At 39.4% G+C, this 27,705-nt stretch overlaps 1 protein-coding gene across 7 annotated transcripts in view; it reads left to right on the top strand.

Moving 5' to 3' along the window:
• The window catches only part of plch1 (phospholipase C, eta 1), a 69,407-nt gene that overhangs the window by 7,020 nt on the left and 34,682 nt on the right, over positions 1 to 27,705 (top strand). For 5 of the 7 annotated variants that reach the window (XM_044119628.1, XM_044119630.1, XM_044119627.1 and 2 more), the window contains exons 2-3: positions 700 to 813; positions 23,312 to 23,458. In XM_044119628.1, coding sequence (XP_043975563.1) covers positions 735 to 813; positions 23,312 to 23,458 — 226 coding nt within the window. In that variant the 5' untranslated portion in view covers positions 700 to 734. Of the gene's footprint in view, positions 1 to 699; positions 814 to 6,090; positions 6,319 to 15,474; positions 15,653 to 23,311; positions 23,459 to 27,705 lie in introns of those variants that run through there. The other 2 variants (XM_044119629.1, XM_044119626.1) reach the window with 2 other exon arrangements.

Genomic DNA, 27,705 nt, shown 5'->3' with positions numbered 1-27,705 from the left:
AGTAACAATAGTTACCTCATTGTGCTATAAAATGACACTATGTGGCTGGATAACACATAAAACTGCCCCTTTGAAAAAATTTCTTAAATGATGCAATAAACAATCTAGTGGAACCAAAGAGGAGAAAAATAGTATTAGTTGTAAAACTAACCGTAGCTTACATTACAGGCATGGTTCAAAATAATGTGCTGGCAGGGTCAAAGGAAAATACTTTCACCTCAAGAATACTTGACCCCTAATCTCTGCGTGTTCAACGGTAACCCCTCACCAAGTCGCCGGGTACCAGACGGCAATAAATATCCCGGAGGCTCCGACCCTTCCCAGCGCTGAGCACCTCTGGCGGGTGGGCTTCTGAGAGATAGAGACGGCGCTGGTTTGAAGCTTTAAATCAAGTGGACAGATGAGCAACAGGTGGGAAATCCCAGAGTGCTGGCTGTGGGAGGATCAGCAACGACAAGAAATCAGGAGGACAAAGCGGAGAAAAACTGGACCTCTGGAATATCGGTTGATGGAAAGAGAGAAAGATAAATGAGAACACCTGTGGAGAGAAAGGGAGGAAAGGAGGTGGGATGAAGGGTATAACTTAACTCCTCCCTTCATTGGAAATAAGTTAATTTGTTTAGCATAAAATTCAATTTTGTATGCCCCATTCTCATTCTGAAGCAGCACATTAAAAGACCTTTTTCTTCTCCGTCATAGGTTGGAGATTTGTCTTCCTTCCTCTTCCTCTCGCCATGAGCTCCCGGGTGGTGAACAGGAAAGGGGAGCCACAGTACCGGCGGCACTTCCTCACAGACAACAGCATCTTTCAGGGTAAATATCAAGAGGCACACATGATCCAGTGCAGAGGCTTCAAACTCCAGTCCTCAAGGGCTGCTGTCCTGCAACTTTTAGATGAGCCTCTGCTGCACCACAGCTGATTAGAATAATTAGGTCATTATCAAGGCTCTGGAGAACTGATCTACACAAGGAGGAGGTAATTAAGCCATTTCATTCCAGTGTTTTGTATCTGTGGCTCATCTAAAAACTGCAGGATTGCAGCGCTTGAGGACTGGAGTTTGAGACCTGATCTAATGCATGAAGCACAAACCAGAAACCAGGCTGAAGCCGTCATATGTACAAGGAGTGAACACTAGAGGGAGACTGTGACATATCTGTGTTTGATAGCTTTTTTAAATATCACAAACACAACCAATACAACTGCTGCTGTTGCATCAATGCATTATGGGAGTAAATATGCGCATAAATAACATCGTTAGCTTAGGAATACTTGTATTTATTGCTTTTATTTTAAGATGAGTTGTTATTTCTGAGTATTTCCACTTTTGTTGTCTTATAAAACATTATGGATTACCCTTCTAGTTACCATCTGGACACATCATCTGCTGTGCTAATGTTCCACTGGATAGAAAAACACTGGATCTTTTTTCTTCCCTAAACTCTCCTATCCCCTGAAAGCTGAGCTAAATCCAGATGTTTTACGGGATCAGCGTGATCTTGAGCTGGAGGTTTTGACACAGTGACACTTTCTGCTGACCGGATAAATTCGTGGAAAATCTGATAAGTTGGCGTGTCTCTGTGGGCTGTCACGCCCACTGCAGACAGACCTTTTACTGCCTCACCTAGACAGCGACCATCTTTTGTGTGCTTTCAAAGGTAGAAAAGAAACACTGGCTCAAGAGCCTCTGTGCTCTTCTGCAGGGGAGGAGTTCATCAGATTAAAGTGCTGTCTGTTTCCTTGTCACTTCTTTTATCACATTGGAGACATAGACAGATTTTGTTGTCATTCAACTGTACATTTAAAAGAAATGTACAAATTAAAAGAAATTTTGTTGCAAGGCTTCAATAATAAATAAATAAACAAGTAATAATAAAAGTCTCATTATAAGTATATATAATAAAAGATTGTTTAGTATCCTTACGGCATGAGGAATAATATATAATATTAAATATTAAAATGTATAATATTTTGCATTTTCAACAGACTTATTCAGATTAAAATGTTCTCTGGACGGACTATGATGAAGTAAAAACAATTTGCTTACTGATTTTGATACATGTATTTGCTCTTCTAAACAACAGTTATGTAAAATATCCTTTATTTTAATTGCAATCTAATTACATCCATTTACTGAGTTGAAGCCGTCATAGCGGTTTTCAGTGATGTGAAGAAAGAATTATGATTTAATGGTTTATTTAAATCTCTTAATTCTTACATCCAACAAACAACCAAAGTTGTTGTTATATTGCAATATTGTTTTCATTTCTGGGGCAAATAGGTTTAAAGGCATTATTTCAATTCAACTCGGATTATTGATACCAACTCAAGGCACTTTACAAAAATACTTACCTTTGATCTGACTTATTTAAAAAGTGAAATTAGCATTAAAAGTAATTATTTTTACCCTTTTAATCTCGGGGATAGTGATAGGAAGGTGAGGTACACCCTAGGCAGGTCCATGAACGCCCACCCACCCTTGAATAGTTAAAATACACAAATGCTTGTGACGCCGTTAAAACAAAGCCTATTTTAATAGTTCAATCGTCATATAATATAGATTAATACTCACAGTGGAAACTGTCTTGGCACTACAGCAGAAGCTAACTACTCTGGTTTTCATTAGGGCTGCTTTTTGGGTCCCGGTCAGAAACAACCAATCAGAGCCAGAAGGAAGGTTTTAGTGCTGTCAACCATTCTCATGTACGTGCTGATCAATGTGCTAATGCCGTAGCAACATCTTACAGTTACAGTGGAACTGTTTATCTGCTGTCATCGGTGGCCATGCTAACTAGCCTGTACACTCACCATAGGCAAAGTTGTGGAGAACTAACTGTAGCGTAGCAGAGAGCTGTGAACAGCACATACACCAGAGTGATTGACCACGCTAGGACCCTCCTGCCAGCTCTGATTGGTTGTTTCTGACTGAGTGGTGTATTTCTGCAGATGGCTCTAGGACCACAGCAAGAAGGCAGAGGAGCTTGATCTTTTCACAGATGATTTTGTATTCTATTTTACTGTCAGGACCTTGTGACCGCTTTAACAAATATGCAAAAAACATGTAAATGTTTTTAAATAAAGGTTACTTAACGCAATTTTAAGCTAGCAAAGGTTAAAGCTGGAATATCCGGAGAGAACTGTTGCTATGTGGGAACATTTAGCACTGCATAATGTTGCATGTCTATATTATGTTTATGACCAGTTTGCCAAATTATGAAGTCTGAACATGGCAAACTTCAGCTTACGCTAATTGCTAAGCGGGTAAAAGCCTATTGTTATTATATCATTGACATTACAATCAGTTCTTTGGTCAAAATGTGACCATAACGCTGGCTTGCACTAATTAGCAGGTAAAACACTAATGCACTCATTCTCTATTGTCAACTAAAATCATTGAGTTAATCAACTGATGTTAACATAATTAAACTAATTATTATAATTAGCATGAGCATAAAGCATGTTTTTACTAAATTACCATTTTCTTTTGTCATCACTCCACCAAACCTCTGCAACTTTGAATTCAATTGCTTTAAAAAAAAAAAAAAACTTTATTACTCTTAAAGGCAGCTTAAAATAGGTTCTAACTGGTATATTAAGAATTACAACATTTAATTTCGCCTTGAGATGAATAAAATATTTTTCAGCTGGATTGATTTGGTTGTTGCAGAGGTTTGTTGACGTTTAATCAGGTTCTATAGTTCAAAGGGGATCGGGAAATAACGATTCTCCGACTTTCCTTTCTATTAGAACAAACTGGGTCAAAATGTTTTCATCTACTGTTTTACTAAAACTACTCCAGTCCTGTCCAAAAAGCAGAAACGCGGCATTTGGGTTAAGTAAATCACCCCGCAGCTGTTACAGAGATGTATCTTTGCAACCCTTCCTGATCTGTCTGCATCCCTCATTTCACTGGCAGCCAGTCCTTTCATGTCAGCCAAGGACCGTTTCAGTAAACATGTGTTTCTCTCTTTTTCTGTTTTTTTCCACATGACTGTTCCTCTCACTTCATTTCCCCGCGACCCCCCTAATCCCAGCGCATTCCTCTGTTCATTTTTGAAATTCAAACTGGCTGAATGGTTCTGCTTCGGTCATGGTCCATAAACCAGTCATGGGGTGTAAACTTTGATTTTTAGGTAGCTGTGAACACACAGCACCTCGCCTCGTTCACACCCATTGAGGTTTTCAAATTTTTCTCAAATTGCAGCAGAATGAAGATAATTTTACCGATATGTTATGTAACAGACACAAAGTGGTGCATCGGTTTGAAGCAGAAAGAAAACGACTTGTGGTTTTTTTTAAACTTATGGTCTTCCATGCATTTGCATCCAACTCCTAAGAGTCAAAATGTCACGCTCAGCCAGATTTGATGGAAACAGCAGTTTCAAAATCTGCCATATAAAACAGGCCATTCCAACACATCTGCATGCTTAGAGCTAAACTGACTTCTAAAGGGTTTCCTTCCACGATTGCCCTGTATGTTTAACTTTATCCAACTTCCCATTAAATCTGACTGTCTTCTCTGTCCTTGCTAAAGAAAACAAAAAAAAAACAAAACATCCTCTCCACAGAATGATTCATGTCTCATTGGGGTAAATCTACAGAGTAATGTGAAGTGTTGGTTCGCCCCAAACGTTGTATTTTATGTTTAACCAAAATGGCTTTAACTTCTTTGCCGTTATCTGACTTGAGCACCAAAACATTTTGTGTGCTTGCTGTGGCTCTGTTTGTGCCAAACTGCAAGCAAAACTCAGTTCTTTCAGTAATGGCATTCTTCTTGTCGCTAAGAAGCCAACTACCTGTTGACCTGTGGATTTTTGCAGCTCCTTCACAGATTTGTTTAGTTTTTTTTTTGTTCTCTGTATTTTTAATGAGGTTGAGATGGACTTTACCAGATGCTTCTCTCAAAAACAAACAAGCAAAAAAAAAAAAAAACCCGATATAACTGTATTTTATTTTGGGGTATCAGTGTAAAACATGCGCGTCTTTTATTTCTGGGAAGAAGGGAAAAAACGGGAGAAATGTACGCATCTTTGTCTTTTCGGTTTTCCATTACGCGCTCTGCTTTGTGTTGATTCGCTCACGCAAAATCTCCCAAAGAAAAACACGTTGGATTTTGTGCTTCTAACGTGTCAGAAATGGAAAGAAAAGAGCAATCAGTGGGGAAGTCTCGGATATCTGATTCTGAAAAGCAACAAAATCACAGGCACACCCGTGAGGCAGAAACAAATGCGTTTGGCTGGTGGGGATGGTTCAAGCTGATCGATTAGGTAACCTCTGGGACGCTCCTCTTTCCTGCAGCACTAAATGAAACGGGCTTTCCCTCCGTGGACCAGTGAACGGGACCAATCTGGGATCTCCAGACTGACGAGACTCGCGTTTGGGAAATGACTCAACCCGGATTAGCTCCTGCCTGGAAAAGGCACACAAACACGCACTCGCACGCAGTTTAAAAGCTTATTTTTATTCTTTTTTTTTTTTTAATGCCGACTTCACAGTTGGGTTTCTCTCTTTCTCTCTTTCTTTCTTTTTCTTTCTCTCTCTCTCGGGAGCGCCGGTTTAAATTCCCCGCATAAACTGAAGAATATCCGAAAAGAGACAGACGGCGTAAAGTGGGTCACCGTTGCGCATTGATGCCGTTTGTGTTGCATTTTTCAAACATACAGAAAAACGAAAAAAAAAAGAAAAAAAAAGAGAAAAAGAAAACAAAACAAGCGGATGTGGCACCAAATGCTTTTCTTATTTTCTGGTAGGGAATTCACATTTGGGAAGCAGATGAAATGCAATAATTGCCACTACTCTGGTGAGCTGTCCACCCACCACGCCACCCCTCCCCTCCTTCCTTCTTTCTCGTTGTTGCGCGCTGTATCACCCGCTTCTCGCTCTCCCTCTCCACGCCCGTCCTGAGCTGTTGCTTATTGACATCCAAGTCTCTGTCAGCCCCGTCGAGTGTGTGAGAAATCGGCTTATCGGTTTTCCGCCGCGGTGTTTGCGCCTGATGAGGGGAGAAGATATGCTGCGCGCAGACCGGAGGATGAGGATGAACGAGGTTTAAGGGGCGGTGGAGGGGAGGGGGTGAGGGGCGTCTGGAAGAAAAAGGGGGGAGGCAAGAAAAGTGACACTCTGTCCTCATGGCGCGCTTCTTTTGAAACGCCTCATCATCATGGATGCATTGGCGTGTTGGCATTTTATCGCTGCCACAAATAGGGAATAATTATCAGAAGAAGAAAAAGAAAAAAAAGCATGCCCAAAGCGCACGGAGGGACAACTCCAGATCTAAATGGCGGAGCTTGAAGTTTGCAGAAATCTGAGTTTGGAGAGGGGTAAGTGAGCCTTTTGGCTCATCTTTCTGTCTCCACATTTTTTGGTAGAGGTTTGTAGTGCCCAGTTTACCCACTATTGCGCTGGCGATTGTGCAGAATTTCATCACCAGCGCAGAAACAAACGGTGAAGAAAGGAGCGTTAATTGGGTGACTGAGTATTTGCATCGGGGAGTCATCATGCAAAACCGATGCATGTGACATTTTGGGATGCAGGCGACGATTTAAGCCCGTCATATGAGAAATGTAAATGATGGGAGTGGGAAACTGTCCCTGGTGCTGAAATTATGTCCCCTCTCCCTCATTTGCACCTGGCACCAGGGGGCAGAAAAGCATCGTAATATTTCAAATACTTCAGTTTGCCAGATTATTCACACTCCTTGTTGAAATCTGTCCATTCCTGATTTATGTGTCCGGTCATCACGCTGTCTTGGTGTGAAGCTCGCCGAGAAACCGATGATGCGCATCTCTCTGTCACATGAAACGGCAAACAGAGAAAAATATTATTTTTGACATCAGCAAACCCAGTTAAGAGGGTGTCGGGGCAGTTTGAGCTCCACGTCTCATTCCACATCAAAAGTCCCGAAAGGTTTCCTACTGACCACTTTGCAATGTGTCAAAAAAATATAGCAAGGGGCCCTGGCACCTGAAGAAACAGGGATGTTGTCAAACCGTCAGCATTTTACCCAGAGCTTCTTTCTGTGGGGAACCACTGAGGTCTGACGCCTGGCTCTCCTCACAAGACAGTCACTCGTTTCTTCAGTTCTGGCAACGCTCTAACTTGATGAGTTGGATGCAAGAGCAAAAGGAGGGAGAAAATAGGAAAAAATCAGGAAAGGGGAAAGAAAATAAAGGTTGGAGCATCATCAGTGGCAGCTAATCTCCTCCACATGGAGGGAATGGCTTTTCCATGTAAAATCTGCCCGCCTCCCTTATGTGTTTCTATTGTGCTGCAAATGATGATGAATCTCAGCACGTTCACTCGGATTTGTCTCCATTCTGTTGTCTGTGCCAGATCCTCGAGGTAGCTGTAGGGCACAAATTGCAAGCAGTCGCCAGGAAGGGAACACACTGTCATCTGTTCAAACCTTACTCCTGCTTTTTACAGTTTGCCTTCCCTTTCTTTTCTTTTCTTTTCCTTTCCTTTCCTTTCCTTTCCTTTCCTTTCCTTTCCTTTCCTTTCCTTTCCTTTCCTTTCCTTTCCTTTCCTTTCCTTTCCTTTCCTTTCCTTTCCTTTCCTTTCCTTTCCTTTCCTTCCCTTTCCTTTCCTTTCCTTCCCTTTCCTTTCCCACTCGCTCCCCTGGGACCATCATGTGCACATGAGATTTTTCACACACTCTGACTTACTAGATCTGTTTCTTCCGTCTTAACCGCAGGAGCGTCACACTTTTTTCACACTTCAAACATTTCCTAGCACGCATTCTCCAGCTGTGCGACAGTAAAAATAAAAAAATAAAAAATTCTGATTTTAGGGTTTGGTGGCTTCTGTGACTCTTGGCAGAGAAACACTTGTATCTACACAGGAAACGGAAAGAAATTATCCACAAGAATTGGAATTATGGTTTCAATTTCTCAAAATGTAATCAGTCTCATGCCTGTCTGACTTTTCTTTAAGCCTCTGTTGGGTTAGAAGAATCTTCTATGCAAAGCAAAAAGTTCAGCTTTGCTCTTATTCCAGGATTCATGGTGTTATTCCCTTATTATAGCTTTCTTTACTTCCTGTTGCTCTTAATAAAATGTCCAGTTTGGGTAATCTCTCTTTGCCATTCACCCCGTCCCGGGGTCTGGGCCACCAAAGATAGAACCCCAGAGATTTCTGTCCTATGGCCATTCATTTTTGACATCTACCTCTAGATCTCGTCGCCAGGTGTTTTTTTTTTTTTTAGACGGTCTCTCTTTCGGCCGCCTTGGCGCTTCCACCTCGGATCCTGTTTGGTGATGTTAGCTGGCTGTTTGTCCTGCCCAGCGAAATCTTTTCTTCTTGATTTCTGCCCATGGTGAGAGTCGCCAGGTCCTTTCAGCTCAACGTTGCTAGCTGTGTTGCCATTAGAAATGTGCGCAGACTTTTGTCGATACTCTGCTTACGTCGATTAAACGCAATTTCTCGATTGCGGTGCTTCCAGTAAATACATGAGCTGTATTTGTATTTCAGCCACGGCGCTAGCGCTGCCGTCAGAGGAGACGTCTGCGTCCTGTTCAGGCGTTGGAACAACAAGTCCCTGATACTTGAGACAAATGCAGCGTGTTGAGTAAACTGTAGTTGCAGATTTTGCAGAAGAGCTAGACTTTTAAATGTCAAATTAAACTTTTGATTAACTGTGCGTAAAAATAAGCGAGTTGCTGCTGTGGCTATACAAGCTAGTTTGATGCAAAGTGTTCAAATTTCGATAGAATTGAAAACCACCTCAAGTTAGCGCAAGAATTTAATGTCAAAAAACATGATTTTTTTTTCTGTGCTTCCATTAAGCAAAATAGTTTTTGTAATTTCAATTCGCGCAATTGTATGTTTAACGGAAACGCAGTTACAGAGAGTACCCGGCTGGAAAATGTGGAGAATTTCTCTGAGGCAACTGTTCAGGAATGTCTGGGATTGTTTCTGTTGGAGGCTTTGCGTATCCTGCGGGTTTCAGCGCTACTGACGTCATACTGGCACCGAACCGGACTGTTCCAACTGGACGACGGCGACTCTTGCTTTGCCTGTCCTTGCCTTGTCATCTCCATCTGTCAGAGGACTTCCATAAAGGGTTTTGGGGTTTGACTGGAGTTGACTTTACGGATTTCGCTTTGTCGAATGCACATCAAATAGTTGCCCCGTTGACAGAGTCTTCCCGCTCGAGCTGTAGATCTCTGCAGCTCCTCCAGAGTTGACACGGAGCTCTCGACCTGCTCCACTGACCAATGCTGCCTATCCTGTTGTGTCATTAAAGCACCACAGAGCCGCCGCTCTCTTTCATTTACGTGTTTCCCGTGGAGGCTCTGACATCAGACAGGTTGCGTGACAGTCTGTCTCTGCCGCCAGAGATACTGTATCTCATTTTGAGCAGCAACAGGGAGAGACGAGAAGAAGCTTCAAGCTGGCAGGAGCAGTCGGCATCGGTCTCGATCATAATGTGCACATGAAACATGCGCATGTCCTCCAAAGCGCACACAGACTTCACTTTGCTCCTTTGATGTCTGTGCTGCGCTGCGGCAGTCAGGGGGACACCTCCCCTCTCCGTCCCCCCTCCGGTAACATCTCTTGTGAATGCATTATCGTTCGGCGCTGTCGTGTTTATTTGCATTCTGGCGCCTCTCCTCACTCTGCACCCCTGGAGGCACCGAGGAAACCATTTGTAGCTTTGGTGACTCTAGTGCTGCCTTAAGCGGGATTAATTAGGCAAAGCGAGTAGCCGTGAGATAAGAACGCGTCTTTCTCTTTTTCTGCTCCATCATTTCTGAAGCTTTTATGTTTCTAATAGGTGAGTGGTGTGTGTTTTAAAAAAAAAAGTATTTTCCCCTCACTCTGTTTTAGCATCATTAGTGTGCTATAAACCGGTCCATATTTTAATAAACCCCTTTAGGTGTGAAAGGTAAAAAGCAGGTTTTTGTTATTATTGCATTAACATGAAAGTGCACAGAACTGCACTGATGAGTTGTCAGTTCAGCTGGGATGCGAACCTCCTCATTAAGGATTTGCTGCACACGTGTAGTGCATCTATTGACAGCCCTGGTGTGAAAACAGCTTTGAAACAAGTATATTTTATTGCAGCACTAGTTCTTAAGGAAAATAACAACAACAACAACAACAACACATAATTAAGTTACTTTAAATAATAATAATACAAAATACTTTACTTGAGCGTTACCTTGGAAAAATCCTGTTAGGAAATAACTGTTTTCCACAAACTATTGAGAGGATTAATCATGATGAATCGATTATTGAAATAATCGTCAACTAATTCACTAAACGATTAATCGATGTCCAATGATTTTGGAGTATACAGACTCCAAAAAAGCAATTTGCTGATAGAACAACAGACTCAGAGCAGTAATGAAGCCAAAACTAAAAAAAATATATATACACATTTGCATTTAAGTGAAAAAAAGCAACTTTTTCTACAAGTTTTTTTTTTACTCAAAGCTCCTAAAGTGGCTTTAATTTAGCTTTGAATTGTGCAACAAAAAAAATCCTCCATTAAACAACTTTACTTAGTCATTAACTGGTTAATCACCAGATTAAGTTGAGCAGAAACGGCTGAACTTTTTACATGTTGATGATAAAAGCATTTCTTTTTTAGCTGAAGATGAGTCCTTTGCTACAAATGATTACACTTACAGTAAAGGAATATTTTATTTCATCTTTGGCAATATAGTTTTTATTTTCTTATTCAAAAACTGAATTAAACTTGTTGTCTGCATATTTTAATACATTTCTAGTATATTGTATAAAGAGGTTGATGAACGCAGATTGTTTTTGTCCGTGATGAACCTTCCTGTATCGATTTGACCGTATGATTCTGATTTTTAAAAACTCAATGATGACCCATTTCCTCAGCAGGTGAAACGTGCTTTTCTACAAACTAATTTAGTGTTTTATACCAAACTCAACTGAAGTTATGAGATCAATCTTAGGCTCATCTGAACAAAGCACGTGGTAATTTTTATTTATTTTTATTTATTCATTTTTTCTTTTTTTAGCAAATTCTACTAATTTGTACAAGTTTACAATCGTACTTTAAAGACAGATGCAACTTTTCCGTAGCATCCTTCCTGAATAACCAGTTGGCATGCAGATGGTGGTTATTGATTATAATTAGGAGATTTAGTGTCCAGAGTGCCTGGTCATAAGATAAATAAGGGTCCTTGTCCAGTCTAGAATTAGGTGGTTAAATTAAATAGTCCTCTGGACCACACCGACTGACAACAGATTGAGTCATGTGATCTACTGTTTATGTCCTGCATGCTGGGAAACCTTTCATCTCAAATGTAGAAAATAAAGAGGGCAAGCTGAACTTAAAATAACGACTCTTTATTATCCTGTTTTATATTGTGTGACATGATGATAGAATATGACCAGCCTTCAGTCACTGTGTGCTCGCTCCTGCTGGTTGAGCGAGTGACACAATTCCACTTTTGTCAAGGGTTTGGCTAAGTACTGTCACAAATCTGCAGCAGAGTTCCTCCCACCATGGAAAGGCCTGATTTCTCCTACGCATTTATCCAGAAGTCATCATCTGTCACAGCGCTGCGCGCCTGACTAATTTAATTTTATAAGCTGCCTAGTGTCCTCAGAGGAACGGTTGAACAGAAAGAGGACTGGATGTCATAATCTCAAATTCAGGCCAGTATTTCCAATAAACTCATTATGGGATTACATGAGGTAAAATCTGGAGTTTCTCATCTACTACCTCGGCGTGGTGATATAATCCATGGTGTTATCTGGCTAACAAAGATAAATAAATAACATTTTCCCTTTAGAAAAATAGCCCATTGAAGGAAATATCTCCTTTGCAGCATAAGGAGAATTATATTGAAACATGGGATTATCACACCTGCAGAGATGAAAAACCCCAAGGTGACAGTTCTCCTTATGTTTGTAGATTTACACTCACATTTTTATGTTAGGAATTTGATTCTCTTCAAAGCACAATCCTCCAAAGAACTGTTTCCATTCAAGTTAAATTATGCATCTTAGATTTTAGTTCAACTATATGACACTTCTGTGTAGAACAAAACCAAACAGTAAATTTGAAACAATCTGCTTTCATCTTTCTCCATTCCATCCATTATCTAAAATCGCTTTTCCTTCTTGGTGTCTACCTCCAGCGGCCGTTGGGCCAGAGGTGGGATACGCTCTGGACAAGTCACTTTTTCAAAAACTAAACTTAAACAATATATTGAGTCACAATCTCAATATCTCATTTGCAAAGGAGGGTTTGGATACAATAATTAGTCAACTATCACTCGTGAAACGATATGCTTTAACGCTTCTTGCACATAATTTGGCATAAGCTTCCAAAATTAATTCAATTTAGTGTAGTTTTAATATCAATATTATAGTTTATTTTATCTTATTTTATTGCTAAAGCTTGTCCTAAAGAGGATATTTGAGTCTGCTATTTTTTTAACTGTTTTTAATATTTCAAAGTATTGAACTCCGGGGCCATTTTGAATCATGTTATATTTAGATTTATTGTTGTGACGATGTAAATTTTCCTGTCTGGCAACAAAGCTGACTCACCTCACATAAACCAAATCTACCAATTGGTACAAATAAAGCTGATTGATTGATTGATTGATTGATTGATTGATCGGTGCAGGTCAGTGGGCTCTGAGGAGATGGGTGGGAGACGTCTGATGTAGATCAGTAAGATCACATTTTTTAACACCTATATTGCAATTATTTTCCCGATGCTGTTTCCCAATTATGACTAAGTTAAAGTGAGCACATTTTTGTATAATTTGCAATTAATAGTCAAAATTTAAGCCAAAAACACAGAATGAGGTGACAACCAAGGGTTAGGTCTAACTACCTGGTACAGTTTTGCGATGTTTGAGATTGTGGAACTACAGGTGAGATTCCTGATGGCGCACGCTCACAGAGGCGTGCAGGTTGTTCAATCTGCTCTTCACCAAAAGAGTCCATTAGTCATTTGATGTCTGACATTGTTGCCTCCCGCTGATCCATTTATCTGTGAAGCTGGGATTTGTGATGCCACACTGAGTTTTACTTCATTCTGGCTGCATGGTGGGGAAACCGGTTGGATTTATTAACAATCAGTGTCTAGGCGTATCGGTAACGCAACATGATAACGGTGTACTTCCTTAAAGATGTCTGATTCCAGAAGTAGTTATGACTTCTGTCCTAAAAAAGGCTGCGTGGCGATAGATATGCAACAGATTTAATGAGATACAATTGGACAGAAGGTGAAATGAAAAGGTTTTTGTCTGAAAGTTCAGATGCCATGTTTGTTGTATCTAAATAAGACTGGACTTTCAATCGTCTGCCTATAACCTGACTATGGGAGCTCCCAAGTGGTAAAAAGTCTGAATTAATCGGACGAGATCTATGAAGTCCTCTGCTGTGTCAGGCATTTTAAGCTCTAGGTTTGTTGAGTTAAGAAAATCTTCACCAGCGCAGGCTAAGCATGTGCATAGCATACCATGAGATTAAGCAACAATTTAAGGATATTGTTGTGACTTTTGTATTTGTGATATACAAAAAATAAGATTAATAAAAAAAAATGGTGTCAGTTGGAGATCAAATCACATTTTCTTCAGTATCAAATAATGCTGCTGTTTATGCAAAGGTGTAAGAGAGGCACAATAAACCTCCAACTTTCTAAATTGGAATCCCAGTTTTCTCAGACATTTCTGTTTTTCATAAGCTTTAACAACTTCAGGTTTGCATTTCTTAATGAATTCAATGTATTTTTACAATGTTCACCAGTTTTCCCTCTTCAGGCGTGGTTTTTATGTTTTGAAGTGTGGCAGCAAATAACTTGTGTGTCCTTAATACAAGTTGGCCATGTTAGTACATGGTCTAAAATACTAAACATTTATAATATCGTTATTGTACCTCTAATTTTCAAACAGATTTTGCCGTAAAAAACTCTACAGATGAAAAACAAAACCATTACACATAATTCATGTAGATGTAGGACATTTCCCCATGAATGTGCAACATCTACGGTGTTTTAGACTGGTGTTGGATTTTTGGAGATTGTCTAAATTATGTAAACATAAAATGTGAAACGGGTGTGGATAAAGACAAGTAACAATAATAACCGGACCCCTTCCTACTTGACGACACTCTGACAAAAATGACTTAACTTGTGTTTGGAATTGGGCTGAAACTAAAGGTTAGTCTGACGATTAATCAATCGTCAGAATTAATACATTTTTCATTATCATGAAAAATGGGCAGATTTTTGCAAATTTTCAATTTAATCTTCTGAGCTTTATAAAAAAATTAAATATTAGAAATACATTGAGGAATGCAAATGAACAAATAGATCAGATCCATTTTTTGAGAAGAAAATAAATATACTTTTGTCTAAAATGCAACAAAGTGGCATCCCTTTAGTGAATCTGAACCGGGTGACGCTGAAACTGTTTGCCACTTGAGGAGTTTTGGGTAAGATATTTTTTGACAAAGACAAATTAAAATAAAAAATATCCTAACTGCAAAATGTATATATGCCTTGTAGAGTTTTGGCTGAATTATTGCTCTGAATATGCAAGTTTATTTCTCCCAGCAAATAGATTTTTTTGAGTCTCTATATTCCTGTTAATGATTAATTGATTAACCAATAATCAATCAATCAACTGATTATTGATTAATCAAGTAATTTATTAAGTGCTTGATTGATCCATAATTAGTTATTGATCAATTGATTAATCACTTTATTAATCGCGATTAATCTGATAAATCACGATTAATCACTCCAGCCCTGTTTGGAAATTAAAGTAGCCGCATCAACAGAAATGCCCTGTAAAAAACAACTTAACTTAGGTTTTCAATCAGCTTGCAGTCAAATAGATGTGAACAAACTAATAGACCAAAAAAAGAAAAGGCCTCTCTTAATCAGCGGAGTGTTACACGAAAGACAGCCAGATGTGCGTCGATTGACTCGTCTGTTATCACACAAGCAGACACGCATCATCCCACATGTCCAGCCATTAAATCTTACATCTGGTAGTGCATTATTATGAATGTTATGTCATCGTTCTTATCCCCGTATTCCACTGGTTGACCTGAATGAACCCACCCGGTAAGCTGCCCCATTCTCTTCCCATAATCACGCAATAAACAACAATAACAGAGCTGCTAAATCGCGCTTTCTAAATCTGCGCTGCGGCAGCGGCCACAGCTGCACATGTTCTGAGAGAGCTGCGAACATCAGAGAGAAGTGGATGGCAAAACAGGAGGTGGGAGTGGAGAACGGATGACCAGAAAGGTAGACGTGTGTGTGCGTGTGTGTGTTTCCAAACAGACGTAGGCGCCGCTGCAGATCAGACCACAAGGGAAGAGGAAGATGAACAGCAGGAGTTTTGATGTATTTTTTCCACATTTGAAATCTGAATTCAGTCAAGTCTGAAGTCAGAGGAAAAGCTGATGGTTTCAACTTCCGGGACTGACCCGAACTCTGGCTGTTCTCTGCGCGTCCTGACCAAGAAATGGGTGAAATCTGTTCTTCGCTTTTCAGTCGCGCGGTTTTGTCGAAGAGAAAAGTACGATCGACCTTTTTCTGCGGCTCCGTCGAAAAATCCTCCGGGGCGTCCCTCCTGGCGTGCAACATTTACCACATCGGAGGCACCGTGGCCGTGCCGCACAAATGCAGACTCTCCCAAACTGGTAAGGTGGAACAAGAATTTGGTGTGAAATTGCCATTTTTGTGACATTTAAGGAAACTAAATGCCAAAAGAAAAGCATCTTTCCTCTACCTTATCCAACTTTTCCTACTTTAATCGACAGGTTTTCCTTTTTTTGTCACAGCGCAGGGCATCTTCCAACGCATGCATTGCTGACAATCAGGTTGCATGGCGATAATTTTTTGTGCTCTTGCTATTTATAACATCACACGAAGCAGATACTCATGTTTATGCATCAAAAGTATTTCCAGGATGAGCAAAAAACCGTAACTTTGAACCTTCAGAAATCTCGTTCATTAGAGGCACTGTGGGTAACTCATCGTCGGTCGTTTTCATTAATCACGTGTTTCTGCGATTCAGAGCCAACCAGCCAACCAAAGCTGAAGCACATCACGATTAAACCTCTGCACACAATCACCCTTCAGGTCGCAAGAGGCGACCGACGGCGCCAGCCCTCCATTCAGACCCATTGTGTTGTTGTCTGATTGCCGAGCTCCTGGTGTTGCGTCACAGCTGAATTGGCTGCCACGTTGTTTTGGCACGGGCACCTTCCGACACATGAATAGTGCATGAAGAACCGGGCAGATGCCAGTGAATATAAATGTATGTAGATATGAATAAATCATGTAGAAACTGTTGTCCGTTCAACTTACCCACAGTACTGTTAAAAATAGAGAGATATTTTTACAGAAGCCTAAAAGAATCTAATTTTACTCCTATCAGTTTTGTAGTTTTTTTTTGTGTGTGGCTTTTTCTGATTGAGGATGACAGCTGAATAAAAACCAGTGTCACTGATAATGTCACACCAGGTGCTCTGTGTTTTAGTCTTATTAGATGGATCTAAGTGAGGAAGGGCTTTCTTCATCACCTACCCTATTAAAATGTGTTTGAATTGGCTTCGGTCTCTTAGCCAAGACAAAGCTTTGATCTCCTCTATGCTCTGCGCCTACAGAGATGATGAGTTGTTGTTGTTTTTTTGCACACATGGATGCAGCGGATCAGCCACAAACACTGAAGACACAAGCAAATAAAACACACTTGTAAAAAGAGAACTTTTAAAAAATTTGTTTATCAGAGACAAGCAATTGAGTAAAGTTGGTCAAACTTACTTTGTTTACCTTTACAACGTAGCAAACTTTATAAATGAACTTGGATGAACTTAATTTGATTACGTGTGACGAATTAGCACAATGTTTCTAAGTCGGTTCTCGTTTTTCAGTGTGCATGTTCTTGCGTTACCAATAGTCATATTTGAAACCACTGAGTGTATTTTGTTGTGTTTTATTAAAATTTTCTACGTTTCTGTGAAAAGAAAAGAAAAAAAAAATCTATCAAAATGTATCATTTTTGTCCAAATTACATCAAGGTGAAAAGATGTTTGATGTTATTTATTTTCAAGAGGAGCTCATCCAACGCAGAGACAACGGTTTATTTGAACCGTTGGTCATCGGATAGTTTTATCAACACATTGTGCCACAGTCGGCACTCTGGATCTTGAGGTGGCCTGAAATGAAAATGATTTTGACTGCCATGTTTTAGATTAAGGTATTTTTATACCAGAGTCCAGACCTAAACTTGAAATCTCTAGCAAGACTTCAAAAACTGCTGCTCGTAGATGCTCCACATCCAATTTAATTGAGTTTTATTTTTATTTTATTTATTTTTTTTAAATGAACAGAAATGATTTCCAAACCATTTATTATCATTTCTTCCACTTTAGTTTGATGCACTGCTTTGGATCAGATTGTCACATTCAATCCTAATAAAATGTATTGAATGTTTGCTATACACAAAATAAATTATGGTGATTATGAACACATAATCAAGGTATCATTATGAGGCTGAAACTGTCTTGTATTGTCGTTTTTTAAAATCCTCTGTAGGATTACACAGCGAGTTCAGACCAAACCCAGACATTGTAAAAACTGCAAAGCATGACACACATAAATTTGACAGCTGGGGGGTTAAAGAAATACCGAGTCCTACTTTCTGTCTCTGAGGCCGGATAGATAATAATAGATATTGTCTGACTTATATGATCTGAGGATTATTGCTTAAATGGACATGGAAGAAGAGATGAATGTAAAAATATTTAGGCCGCAGAGCAATCAATTAATTCAATTTAATTAATAAAAAACAATCTACCGGGCTTTAATTCTTCTCTAGGATCATCATCTGACTTCCTGTTCCCAGAGAGATAATACGTCACCCACAGGTTTTCTGTCCGCTTTTTCAGTTTGCATGCCTAGTTGATTTAAATCAAAATACTTGTTGTAAAATTTTTAAATGTTAGTCCTGCATCTCCAGATGCTCTTTTGCTTTGGCCAAAGACTGACAAGATTTCTTTTTAAGGAAAAATAACATTTATCTCAAAGGAAGTGATTTACGAGCAATCTCAATCATTTTAGGAATTATGAAAAGTGTTCATTTAGCTTTATTCTGCTTATGTTGTTGTCACAAGCTTGCTTTGTTTGTCAGAAAATAAAGTAGAAAGTATATCTTCTCATCATAAATCCTGGATTTGATCAGTACTTGAAGCCGCTGTGCGACTCTGAATTCAATTGTTAACAATGCCGTCGATTTCAAAAGTGGCCCAACAAGATAAATGATTCATTGTGACCTGTCTTTTTTTTTGTGTGTTTTGTTTTGGAGTAACACATTTCTCTGACTAAGTTCTCTCCTCAGCGTCTCATTGCTTTTCTTTAGCTTATTGTTAAAGTTCTCTCAACAAATATTTGCTCATAAATAAGTATTTGAGTAGCTTTGAGGTTTGTTTAATCCCTGTGGAAAGATATTAACTTATGATGGAAGAGTTAGTGGTTGAGACAAGGTTTGCACAATATTAGAAAATGATGCAACTATAAATTTATGGGTCAATATAGGGGGGCTGCATGGTGGGACAGCTGGTAGCATAGTTGCTTTGCAGCAACAAGGTCCTGGGTTTGAATCTCGGCTTTCTGCTTGTGTTTACAATTTCTCTTTGTGCATTCATGGGTTTTCTCTGGAAACTCCGACTTCCTCTTAGAGGTAAAAAAAACATGATTGTTCTGTAACCTGTGGCCCCATGTAGAACTGCTGGGTACGCACAAAAAGACATGTGAAGCAATATTTTATGCTCAACTTTCATGCATGTTTGAGGAATACTCGAATCCCCTATGGCAGCCATTAAGTGGGGCAAAGCGGCTCGCTCATTCAAAGCTCCACCTATTTTCTCAAAGCTCCTCCTTGCAGTCCTCAGGCAAGATTTTTTAAAAATCTTTTAGCCTCTGGTTTTTCTTTCCGTCACTCTGCTGGGCGACAACGACAAAGTAAACAGTCTGCTAGTTAACCAAGCTACAACGAGTCAATTCTTTGTTTCAGATCGCTGAAGATGAAGTAATTTTACTTTAACGGTGTTGTTACTTTAGATTCTATACATAAAAGCCTCCAGTATGAGTGCTGCTCTTCAGTAAAAAAAAAAAATATTGACCCTGACCTTGCTTCTCAAATAGGACAGACCTTGAGCCCCTAAAAATCGATACGCTTAGACATATAAAACGTTTAATGAGAGTTTGGGGAAAAAGGCAGTATTTAAACTCTTCCTCCCACTCGACAGTCAGAGAGACGTCATGTGATGTCTCTGAATTTTATTTGCCATGGCTTGTTGTTTAACCGATTGTAATCTCGGATTTTCACAACAGTAATCCCTTGTATTTTATGTAACGTCATGCTCAGATGCTAGAAAGCTTGACCCCAGCAATCCATTAGGTTTTCTCTAAATCCATCATGCTACATCCCTCGTCAGAGATCTCTTCCTACCTTCAGTGAGAAGCTGAAATTTAATACAATTAGCAATGAGCTAAACTCCTGTTGCATTTGTAAAACGGATTCCCTTGAAATGCCACAATTGTTGTACATGGCAGCTTGTGATCTCCTTGATGGATCTATGACTTTCCTTACACTGTGTAAGGTGATTTAAATTTCTAGGATTCATGTGTTGTTTTGTGTGTGTTTCATAATCCCTGGAGTAAGCGTCTGCGACCAAGAAAACTTGTCAAATATCCAAACAAAATTCATACCAAAGCCTGTCCTCGGGATAGAGAGGCTGTTGAAAAGCACTCTGCTGAGTGTGTGCACTGTCCAGCATGCTTAAACATGTGTTTTAGCGCCATGAGTGGTTTGACTTTAGCTGTCTTTGAAGATAATCATCCGTGTCATCAGAAGAGGCATTTTGGTGTTTTTTTTGTGAGCATCTTCTGAATGTGTGCTTTTTGTAACACCATCAGAATCCTACTACTTTAGAAAAAATGTTTTAGATTTTACCCATAAACTTTTGGAAAGTTTTTCTTTTGTCAAACTTTGTCACAGCTGGATACCAAGAACAACAATGTTCATCAATTTCTTACTTTAAGATGTGAATATTCAAAAAATGTTCAGTTTTGAAAACTCCTGCCACGTTTTGGTCTTGACTAATTTGCTTAACTGATCCCATTTCTGTCTTACCCCAAAACTCTGTTATGGATCTTGCTCATATTAAATACCTTTCTATCTTTATAATTTTGTCATATATGTAATTTGACCTGTAAGTTACCATTGTCTATTTTTAGATAAGAAAAACAAAGTTATGTGGGATTGGCAGGGCTGGACAACAATTTTTTTTTATTTATTTTTTTTGGTTTTTGAAGATTAAATTTTGTTAATTTTTTTTGGAACATCTGAATAATTGAAACTCATTGGTTTTTCCACAGTTAACAGTGATGCCAGCTCGCCATCTTGTTTGACAAGCTTTATACAAGCTTCTATTTATTTGGGTTTCAGGCCAACTCTATGACAGAATATTAGGTCCAGGATATATATATTTTTTAAATTATGAGAACAAAGTTATAATATTACAAGAATAAAGTTAAATGACAATAGAGTCGAAATGGCAAACGCATGAAATGTTGGCAACCAGCTGCTCTGTATGGTATGCCTGAAATGCAAAATCAAGACATGTGACAAAAATAATAAATGCTATTTATTTATTTATGCTTGTTCACCGATACTACTTCTAATGGATTTACACAACTCCTACTTAAATATTGCAGCAATAATCCAAAATAATATTTCTTAATCTCATGATATGCTATGTGGACTCTTTGTCTATACTGATGAGATTCACTCACCTCAGGATGCAGAATGCTTGAAGTGGCTCTTACAGTGGGGCTGTCTCTCTCGTATTCTGGCTAGTTATTGGTAAGCATCCATAAGCACCTGGAGAAATTGCTAAGGGAGAAAACATGGTAGTGACATTATGATAACGTTGTCCTAACACAGTAGCAGTCATTTTAGTAGTATATTGACTTTCTCACACCTTTCACCCGACACATCTTCAGCTCCAGTGTCCTGCAACCTTTTGATGTATCCCTGGTCCAACACACCTGAATCAGATTGCTAAATTGCTTTCTCAAAATGTAGTCAAATTCTCCAGCGTCTACAGCTCTGCAGCCTAACATTTGGTGTAGTAGTGAGCAAACACCGTGATGAAAACTCAAGAACACACTGGATGTTTTGGGGACAAAGTTGTCGAGACATTTAAAATAAACTTAGATTAAATCAGCGCATTAAGGGAGAGATCCATAAATCTGGTGTGTGAAAGTTTTATTTAACGTTTTCCATGAGCCAAGCAGGAGAGAGAAAGAATGAGACCAAAATTTAATTTTCTATATAGTGGGAAACCAGCACTTTGAAAAACACAGAACAAAGCACCCCCAACATGAGACACGTAATCAATAAATACTTAATTCCTACCTAAGTATTTATTGATCCCGTATATTGATGGTCATACATTCATGTTTTCTCCCCGTCAGATGCTGATCTTTAACTAAACTAGACATCAAAGATTGAAAATATGAAAAGAGCAGATGCTCTGCCTGTCAATGTGCGATGTGAGTTTTAGTTTATATATCTCTGCTGAAGCATGCTTTGTGTCCTACGTCTGCAGCACAATGAATGCACTTGTACATAAATAGCAGGCTCCACTAATGAGGAGGGAAATTTAATTTTTTGATGACATTGCTGTCTGCGTCTCTTGAAAACGCTGTCACAAAAAGCAAAAAAGTCTGAAGTTTTACCTTTTCATGCTTGTTGTAAAGCTGGGCAGTACGTGGCAGTCAGGCAATCAGACAGACTAACTTAATACTCCCGTCTCCACCTTTTTGTTCTCCACTTTTCTCGTTTCTGCTCATTTAAAGATCCTTGACTTAAAGCTTTGCTTTAGGTGACTGCCAGAACGTCGCAGACTTGCTGTAGCACAACAGTGCATTGGTGAGCCACCATCTGCCCACGAGTGCTTTGTCGGAAAATAGTTTGCACATCGGCTCGCGGGCGAGTCGCGTTGAAGCTGATGGGTAGTGACATTTAAAAATGCCACACTGTTTAGAACATAATACAGCATTATTCAAAAGTGACGCCATAATGACTTCATCTGACTTGTTTTTCCTCATCAAAATGGAACAAGACAGCAGCAAACGCCAAAGAGCCGCCGGTTACCATCAGCACCTGGACTGTAGTCACTCTGAGACCTGAAGATGCTGAAGTAGATTTTTTTTTTAATTACATTTTTAAAATATGTTAACATATTTTTTGAGGTTTTAAAATTTACACTGTGTTGTAATGCTATTCCCTCATCAGCAACATACATGGAGTGTTGCTTTGACTCTTTCATGCATGTTTGAGAAATCCTTTAATCTCCCATGGCAACCATTCAGCTGTGCAAAACTCCTGGTGGGACCGAGCGCCTCTTTTGAAGATGAAGCTCCTCCTCAGAGCTCCAAGGTTGTGAACTCCCTTCCCACAGAGCAGTCGCCCCGCAGAAACCTCGCCACTCAGTTCCTTCAGACTAGCCTTCAGCAGGTGGAACTGCGCATCTGCTGAGCTCATTATACGAACAGCTCGTTGGTAAAACGCTGGTAAAAACCTTGTTAAAGGATTGATAGAGGAGCGCTGTTGTGATGACTCCCTGAAGGCGGAGTGTTGGAAAGAGCAGAGCTTTCTTAAAGAGGCGGAGGTCCAATTTCAAGGACTTAAATTGCAAAGTCCAAGTCATATGTGAGCATTTTTATAACAACTGAAGACAGCGTAGTTACTTGATTGTGCTGTGAAATAATTCAATGTGCCTGTAAAATACACAATATCGCCCCTTTAAAGCAGTGATTTGGCCATTTGCTACTTTAGCACTTGGTGGAAATATCAGAAACAGACACTTCAAAAAAACCTGAAAATAAAAAAAAACATATTCCACCTGCCTCAGCATGATGCAAAGTTTTTGTTTCTTTTCTTTTCTTGAACAGCCCTCAGGCTCTCAGCAAAACTAAGAACAGAGAAAGATACAGATGAGATGAGTGTCCCTCTTTGGGCCATTTCTATTTTTCCCTCTGCCAAGTTTCTCCCGGCAGCAGGTCAGTGGGTAACAGAGGAGCAGCCTTGTGCCTTCACACAGTGGCGTCTCTGTTGCACCTTGGACGCTGAGTCACATCAGCTGCTGTCTGCTAATGACTGTCCGACTCTGTTACACGTCACCTTACTTCCTTCTCAGAAAATATAAATAAAGCCACACACACCTGCTCCCTTTGTGTTTCAAATGAGTTTTCTCAGCGCGGTTGTTGTGTGTCGTTGCCCGCAGTGGAGCGATGCATGAGTGTGATGCAGTCCGGGACGCAGATGGTGAAGCTGAAGGCGGGATCCAAAGGACTGGTTCGACTCTTCTACCTGGATGAGCATCGCTCCTGCATCCGCTGGAAGCCTTCACGCAAGAGCGAGAAAGCAAAGAGTGAGTAAAAGGACGTTGATGGACACATCTGCTTTCGCAATAACATATTAGCCAATGTGCATTCTGTGCTTTTTTTTTTTTTTTTGCTTTCTTTTAGCATCCAGGTTTGAAAAATCTCTGTCAGAATGACAGGGAATAATAATAATTATAGTTATAGCATTTTCTTTCAAATTATTTTCTTGCCATTCAAAGGTTTCCAGAATAAGCTGATGGGGTTTGTGGTGAAGACTAGACAGTGGGTACGGAAAGTGTTCAGACCCCTTTACATTTTTCCCTCTTTGTTTTGTTGCAGCCACTTGTTAAAACCAGAAGAGTTCATATTTGTTTTTTATGAGTGTACACTCACCTCGACAGAAGAAAAACACAAATGTAGACATTTTTGTAAATTTATATATATATAAAAAGACTACGTGAGATTTCAGTTTTTCCATTTTTACAAAATTTGCAAACAATTCTACATTTTTGTCAAGATGGGAATCTGAGTGTAGATTTGTGAGAAATAATAAGAACCTTTTTGATTTTAGCAAATGTCTGCAATGACAAAAACAGCGAAAAATTTAAAGGGGTCTAAATATTTTCCATTCCCACTGTATCTATTAGTTCACACCATTTGATTTGATTGTCCAGTGAGTCTGACAATCAAATGCTCCCTTTCTAATGGACATTTAGCAGAAGACAAGAAAACAAAAACAAGAGCTTTTCCTGCTCAAAAAAAAGGGAGATAATTCTGAGTTCCAGTTGAATCTGTTTTTTAGTCTTTAATAGTCTTGGGCTATTTCCAGAAGGGATTTGTGTCGTGGTGATGTTGAAAGACATGATGAAAACCTGCTGTTAATGTTAAGAACGACAAAAATGACAGAAAACAAAAGGCAAAAATGGCAACAATCTGTGTAAAGGGGGTGAAATTTTGGAAAGATCAAAGAGAAGTCGGTGAAAACTTCACACTGTGGACAGGAGTCCCTCCAGAAAGTTTTTGAAGTAGTGATCAGGGTGTGGTCATCTATGACCTAGACACGGGGAAAAAAACACTAAAATTCATAAAATAATTTGGGCTGGGGTTGCTGAGGCTGAGTGCCTAAAATTGTATGATATACCTAGAATGCATTGAGCAATAAACCTGTGGTTTATAAGAAAATAAGTTAAGGTAGGAACAAACTGATGGATTGTCTGTCGCAAGGCGGGAGCAAACTAATCGATGTTCTGCAGAAAATGTTGGCAACAAACAAAGTGGGAAGGAACTGATGCTGATATGGGAACATATTAATTGTTGCTCAGAGCAACACATTCCCAAGGTGGGAACAAACTGGGGCTTGAAATGTATACTTGGCCATCATGAAACCCAAACCCCACAAGGAACAAAACTCTTAAAATACAAAATGCTAAAGGACAGGGTGCCGAGTGGAGCAACTGTCAGAACTTCAGCCCTCCATGTGATTGTCCTGAGTTTAAATCCTGGACTCGGGCCATTTGCTGCATGTTCCCCTCTATCTCCACCACATTTCCAGTCTATCTACTTACTGTTCAGTAAAAGCCACTACTGCCAAGACAAAAATGTAACACAGCAAACTGACCAGCATCCATTGACAAAGAGAAGACGCAAGCCACATGCAGAAAGTCCCTGAACGGCACTTGAACCCACGACCGTCTCTGCAAGGCAGCACTGCCGACAGCTGTACAACCCCACCTGAAGAACAAAGCTGGAAATTGTTAAAGAAATGTCTGATTATTGTTTTTCAGTGGGGTTGTCTGTAGATCGAATTTGAAAGAAGTGTTCAAACCGACCAAGTACGATGTCTAAAAGTGTGTAAAATGACATGAAATGGTACGTTTTAATCTTTGACTGATGTTTTAGGTGTTGTTGAAGCCAATGAAAAGCAGCCCTGACTCTGAATCTGAGTTAAAGAAGCTAAAAACAACGCAAACATTTCCAAATAATCAGAATCGAGCATTGCAAACCCTGATAATCTTTTCACTACTCCCCTTTCTGATAAACCTCCTGCTTTTCCTAGAGTGTCTGTTGAATTTTTTATTTTTTATTTTTTAATCTGAGTCTGCCACACTGCTGCAGCTCTGAGGGGATTAACATCAAACATCTCACTGCCCTGTCAAAGCATCATTGTCGCTTCTTTATCATGCAGGCTTCACACGTCCTACCAGCTGTAACACACATCTGTCCCCCCGTTTGTGTGTAAATGGCAATGCATGTACGTGCAGGGGTGTGTGGGTGTGTGCGTGTCTGTGAAATGTCAAGATCAGATAAGCTGCTGAGATCATCTCTGTTGACACAACAAGAAAAAAGACAACAACGTTCTGGTTATTTAATTTAATGCGCACGCACACGCGTGTCTGCGTGTGTGTGTGTGTGTGTGTGTGCAGAAGGTTGAAACAAGGCTGCCATATTGTTTGTCAGTCACAGCAGTGTTAAAGAGCCGAGATTATGTAACAGAAAAACTGAAATTTAATGTGTCGGGAAAGCAGTCGTGCATGATTTCCAAGGAGGTTATCGCAAAGTGTAACATTTGACTGGGGATACTTTAAAAAAAAAACAACAAAAAAACAAAAGTTTAATTGCTTCAATGAGATAAATCATTCAAATTGGTGAGGTTCTTGAAGCGATCTAAACAAATTTCCACAGTGGTGGCCGCAGGCTGAGGTGAAAACGCATGAGGAGCGTCTGTGTAAAATTCAGAGCAGGACACAATTTACTGCAGGCTGTTCTTAACACAGACACGGGATCTCAGATAGCCGAGTTTATACACCAATCTCATTAGAGCGTGAAACTCTCTGACGCCTGCAGCAGTTGCTTCCTCTCTATTGTTACAGATCATAGACGGAAGAGGAGAAAGTGGAGGAACATCATTTTGTTCACGGTTTGTCTTAAAGAGTTTGGCTTTTATTCGTTTCTAATTTTACTTTCAACTCTTTGTCATGACGCTCCAATTGATTAGAGTTTGAAAGGGTAAGGCGGTTGCTATCAGCTTTGTGCAAGCTCACACTTCAGTATGCAGGTCAGCTAACTTCAAGTTTTCTTTGCAAAACATGGGATTTTTTTTTATTATTACTGTTTTTTGGATTCTGTATTTCTATCAATTAATGTAAGCTTTTATCCTGGACTTTCATGTTGCATCACCAGGTGACTACCGGCACAATGAGTTAAATCAGGACAGGGAGTTACAAATTTATATAAACTCCACATTAACTTTTATAATGGCTTTTATTTAAATCTTTTTTTTTTTTTTTTTTTGAAATATTGCTGTACTCCCTTATATTATAATCTCTTCTGTTTGAATCTAAAAGTTTTGGAGTTGAAATGGTTTTGATTCAACTACAAAGGAAGTTCAGTTCATTTGATTTAAGCAGTGACTGTAACTCCACTGAAGGAGTTGTCATCACGGGTTGCCATGCGTTAAAAGTGAAATTTGGCTTTCAGGACTTTAATCTCAAAATTCTGACAAAAAGTAAGAATTCTGAGAAGAAAGTCAGACTCTGAGAAATTTTTTTTCTTTACTGCTGTATTATGTTTTTTTATGTTTTATGTTTGGGCATTTAATAATTTTCAACTCTTTTTTTTTTCTTTTAATGCAAACGATTAACAATTTGGAAATCTAAAGCGTTACCAATCTTATTAATACCAATAAAAAAGCGCACATGTCACAGGTGACAGAAGCACATTGAATTTTGACGCCAGTCATATTGTGTCAGTTTCAGAAGTTGTGAAATCCTTGGAGATTCACAGATGGCATTGCCTTTTTTCTTTTTTTTTTTTTTTTAAAGGTGACTCTGCAGAGATATCCAGTGTGCTAAAACCGATACCAAGGGATTTATGCTGAACACTGTGGTCACTTGGGATCTAACAGCTTGACCATGAAAACATTTTTAGCTGTAGATTAGGGACACTTTGGCTGCTTTGTGTTTTGAACATATGCTCCATAATAGCCGCGTTTATTATTAGCATGAAAAACATGAACACTAGAATCTAATGGATGCAGCTTAAAAGGTGCTTTTTAAAAAAAAAATAATAATTTTACGTTTCCTTTATGTCGCATTTTCAACCTGTAGCTCATTATAGTTAAAATAATTTCCAGGACCGAAACATGTAAGCAGTTAGAAAGAAACAAAACAGCTGAAAGTTGCAGAAGAGCAACATCTTTGCGTGAATTTGCATGAAAGGAATATTTATACGGTGATTTATCCAGGGAGGAACAGGACTGGAACGACATGGGGAGATTTTAAAGATTTCACCCACA

This window comes from Gambusia affinis, linkage group LG06 (assembly GCF_019740435.1).
Source record: "Gambusia affinis linkage group LG06, SWU_Gaff_1.0, whole genome shotgun sequence".
NCBI lineage: Eukaryota > Metazoa > Chordata > Actinopteri > Cyprinodontiformes > Poeciliidae > Gambusia > Gambusia affinis.
Note: the sequence above shows the minus strand (reverse complement) of the source record. Positions and strands in the feature narration are given on the sequence as shown.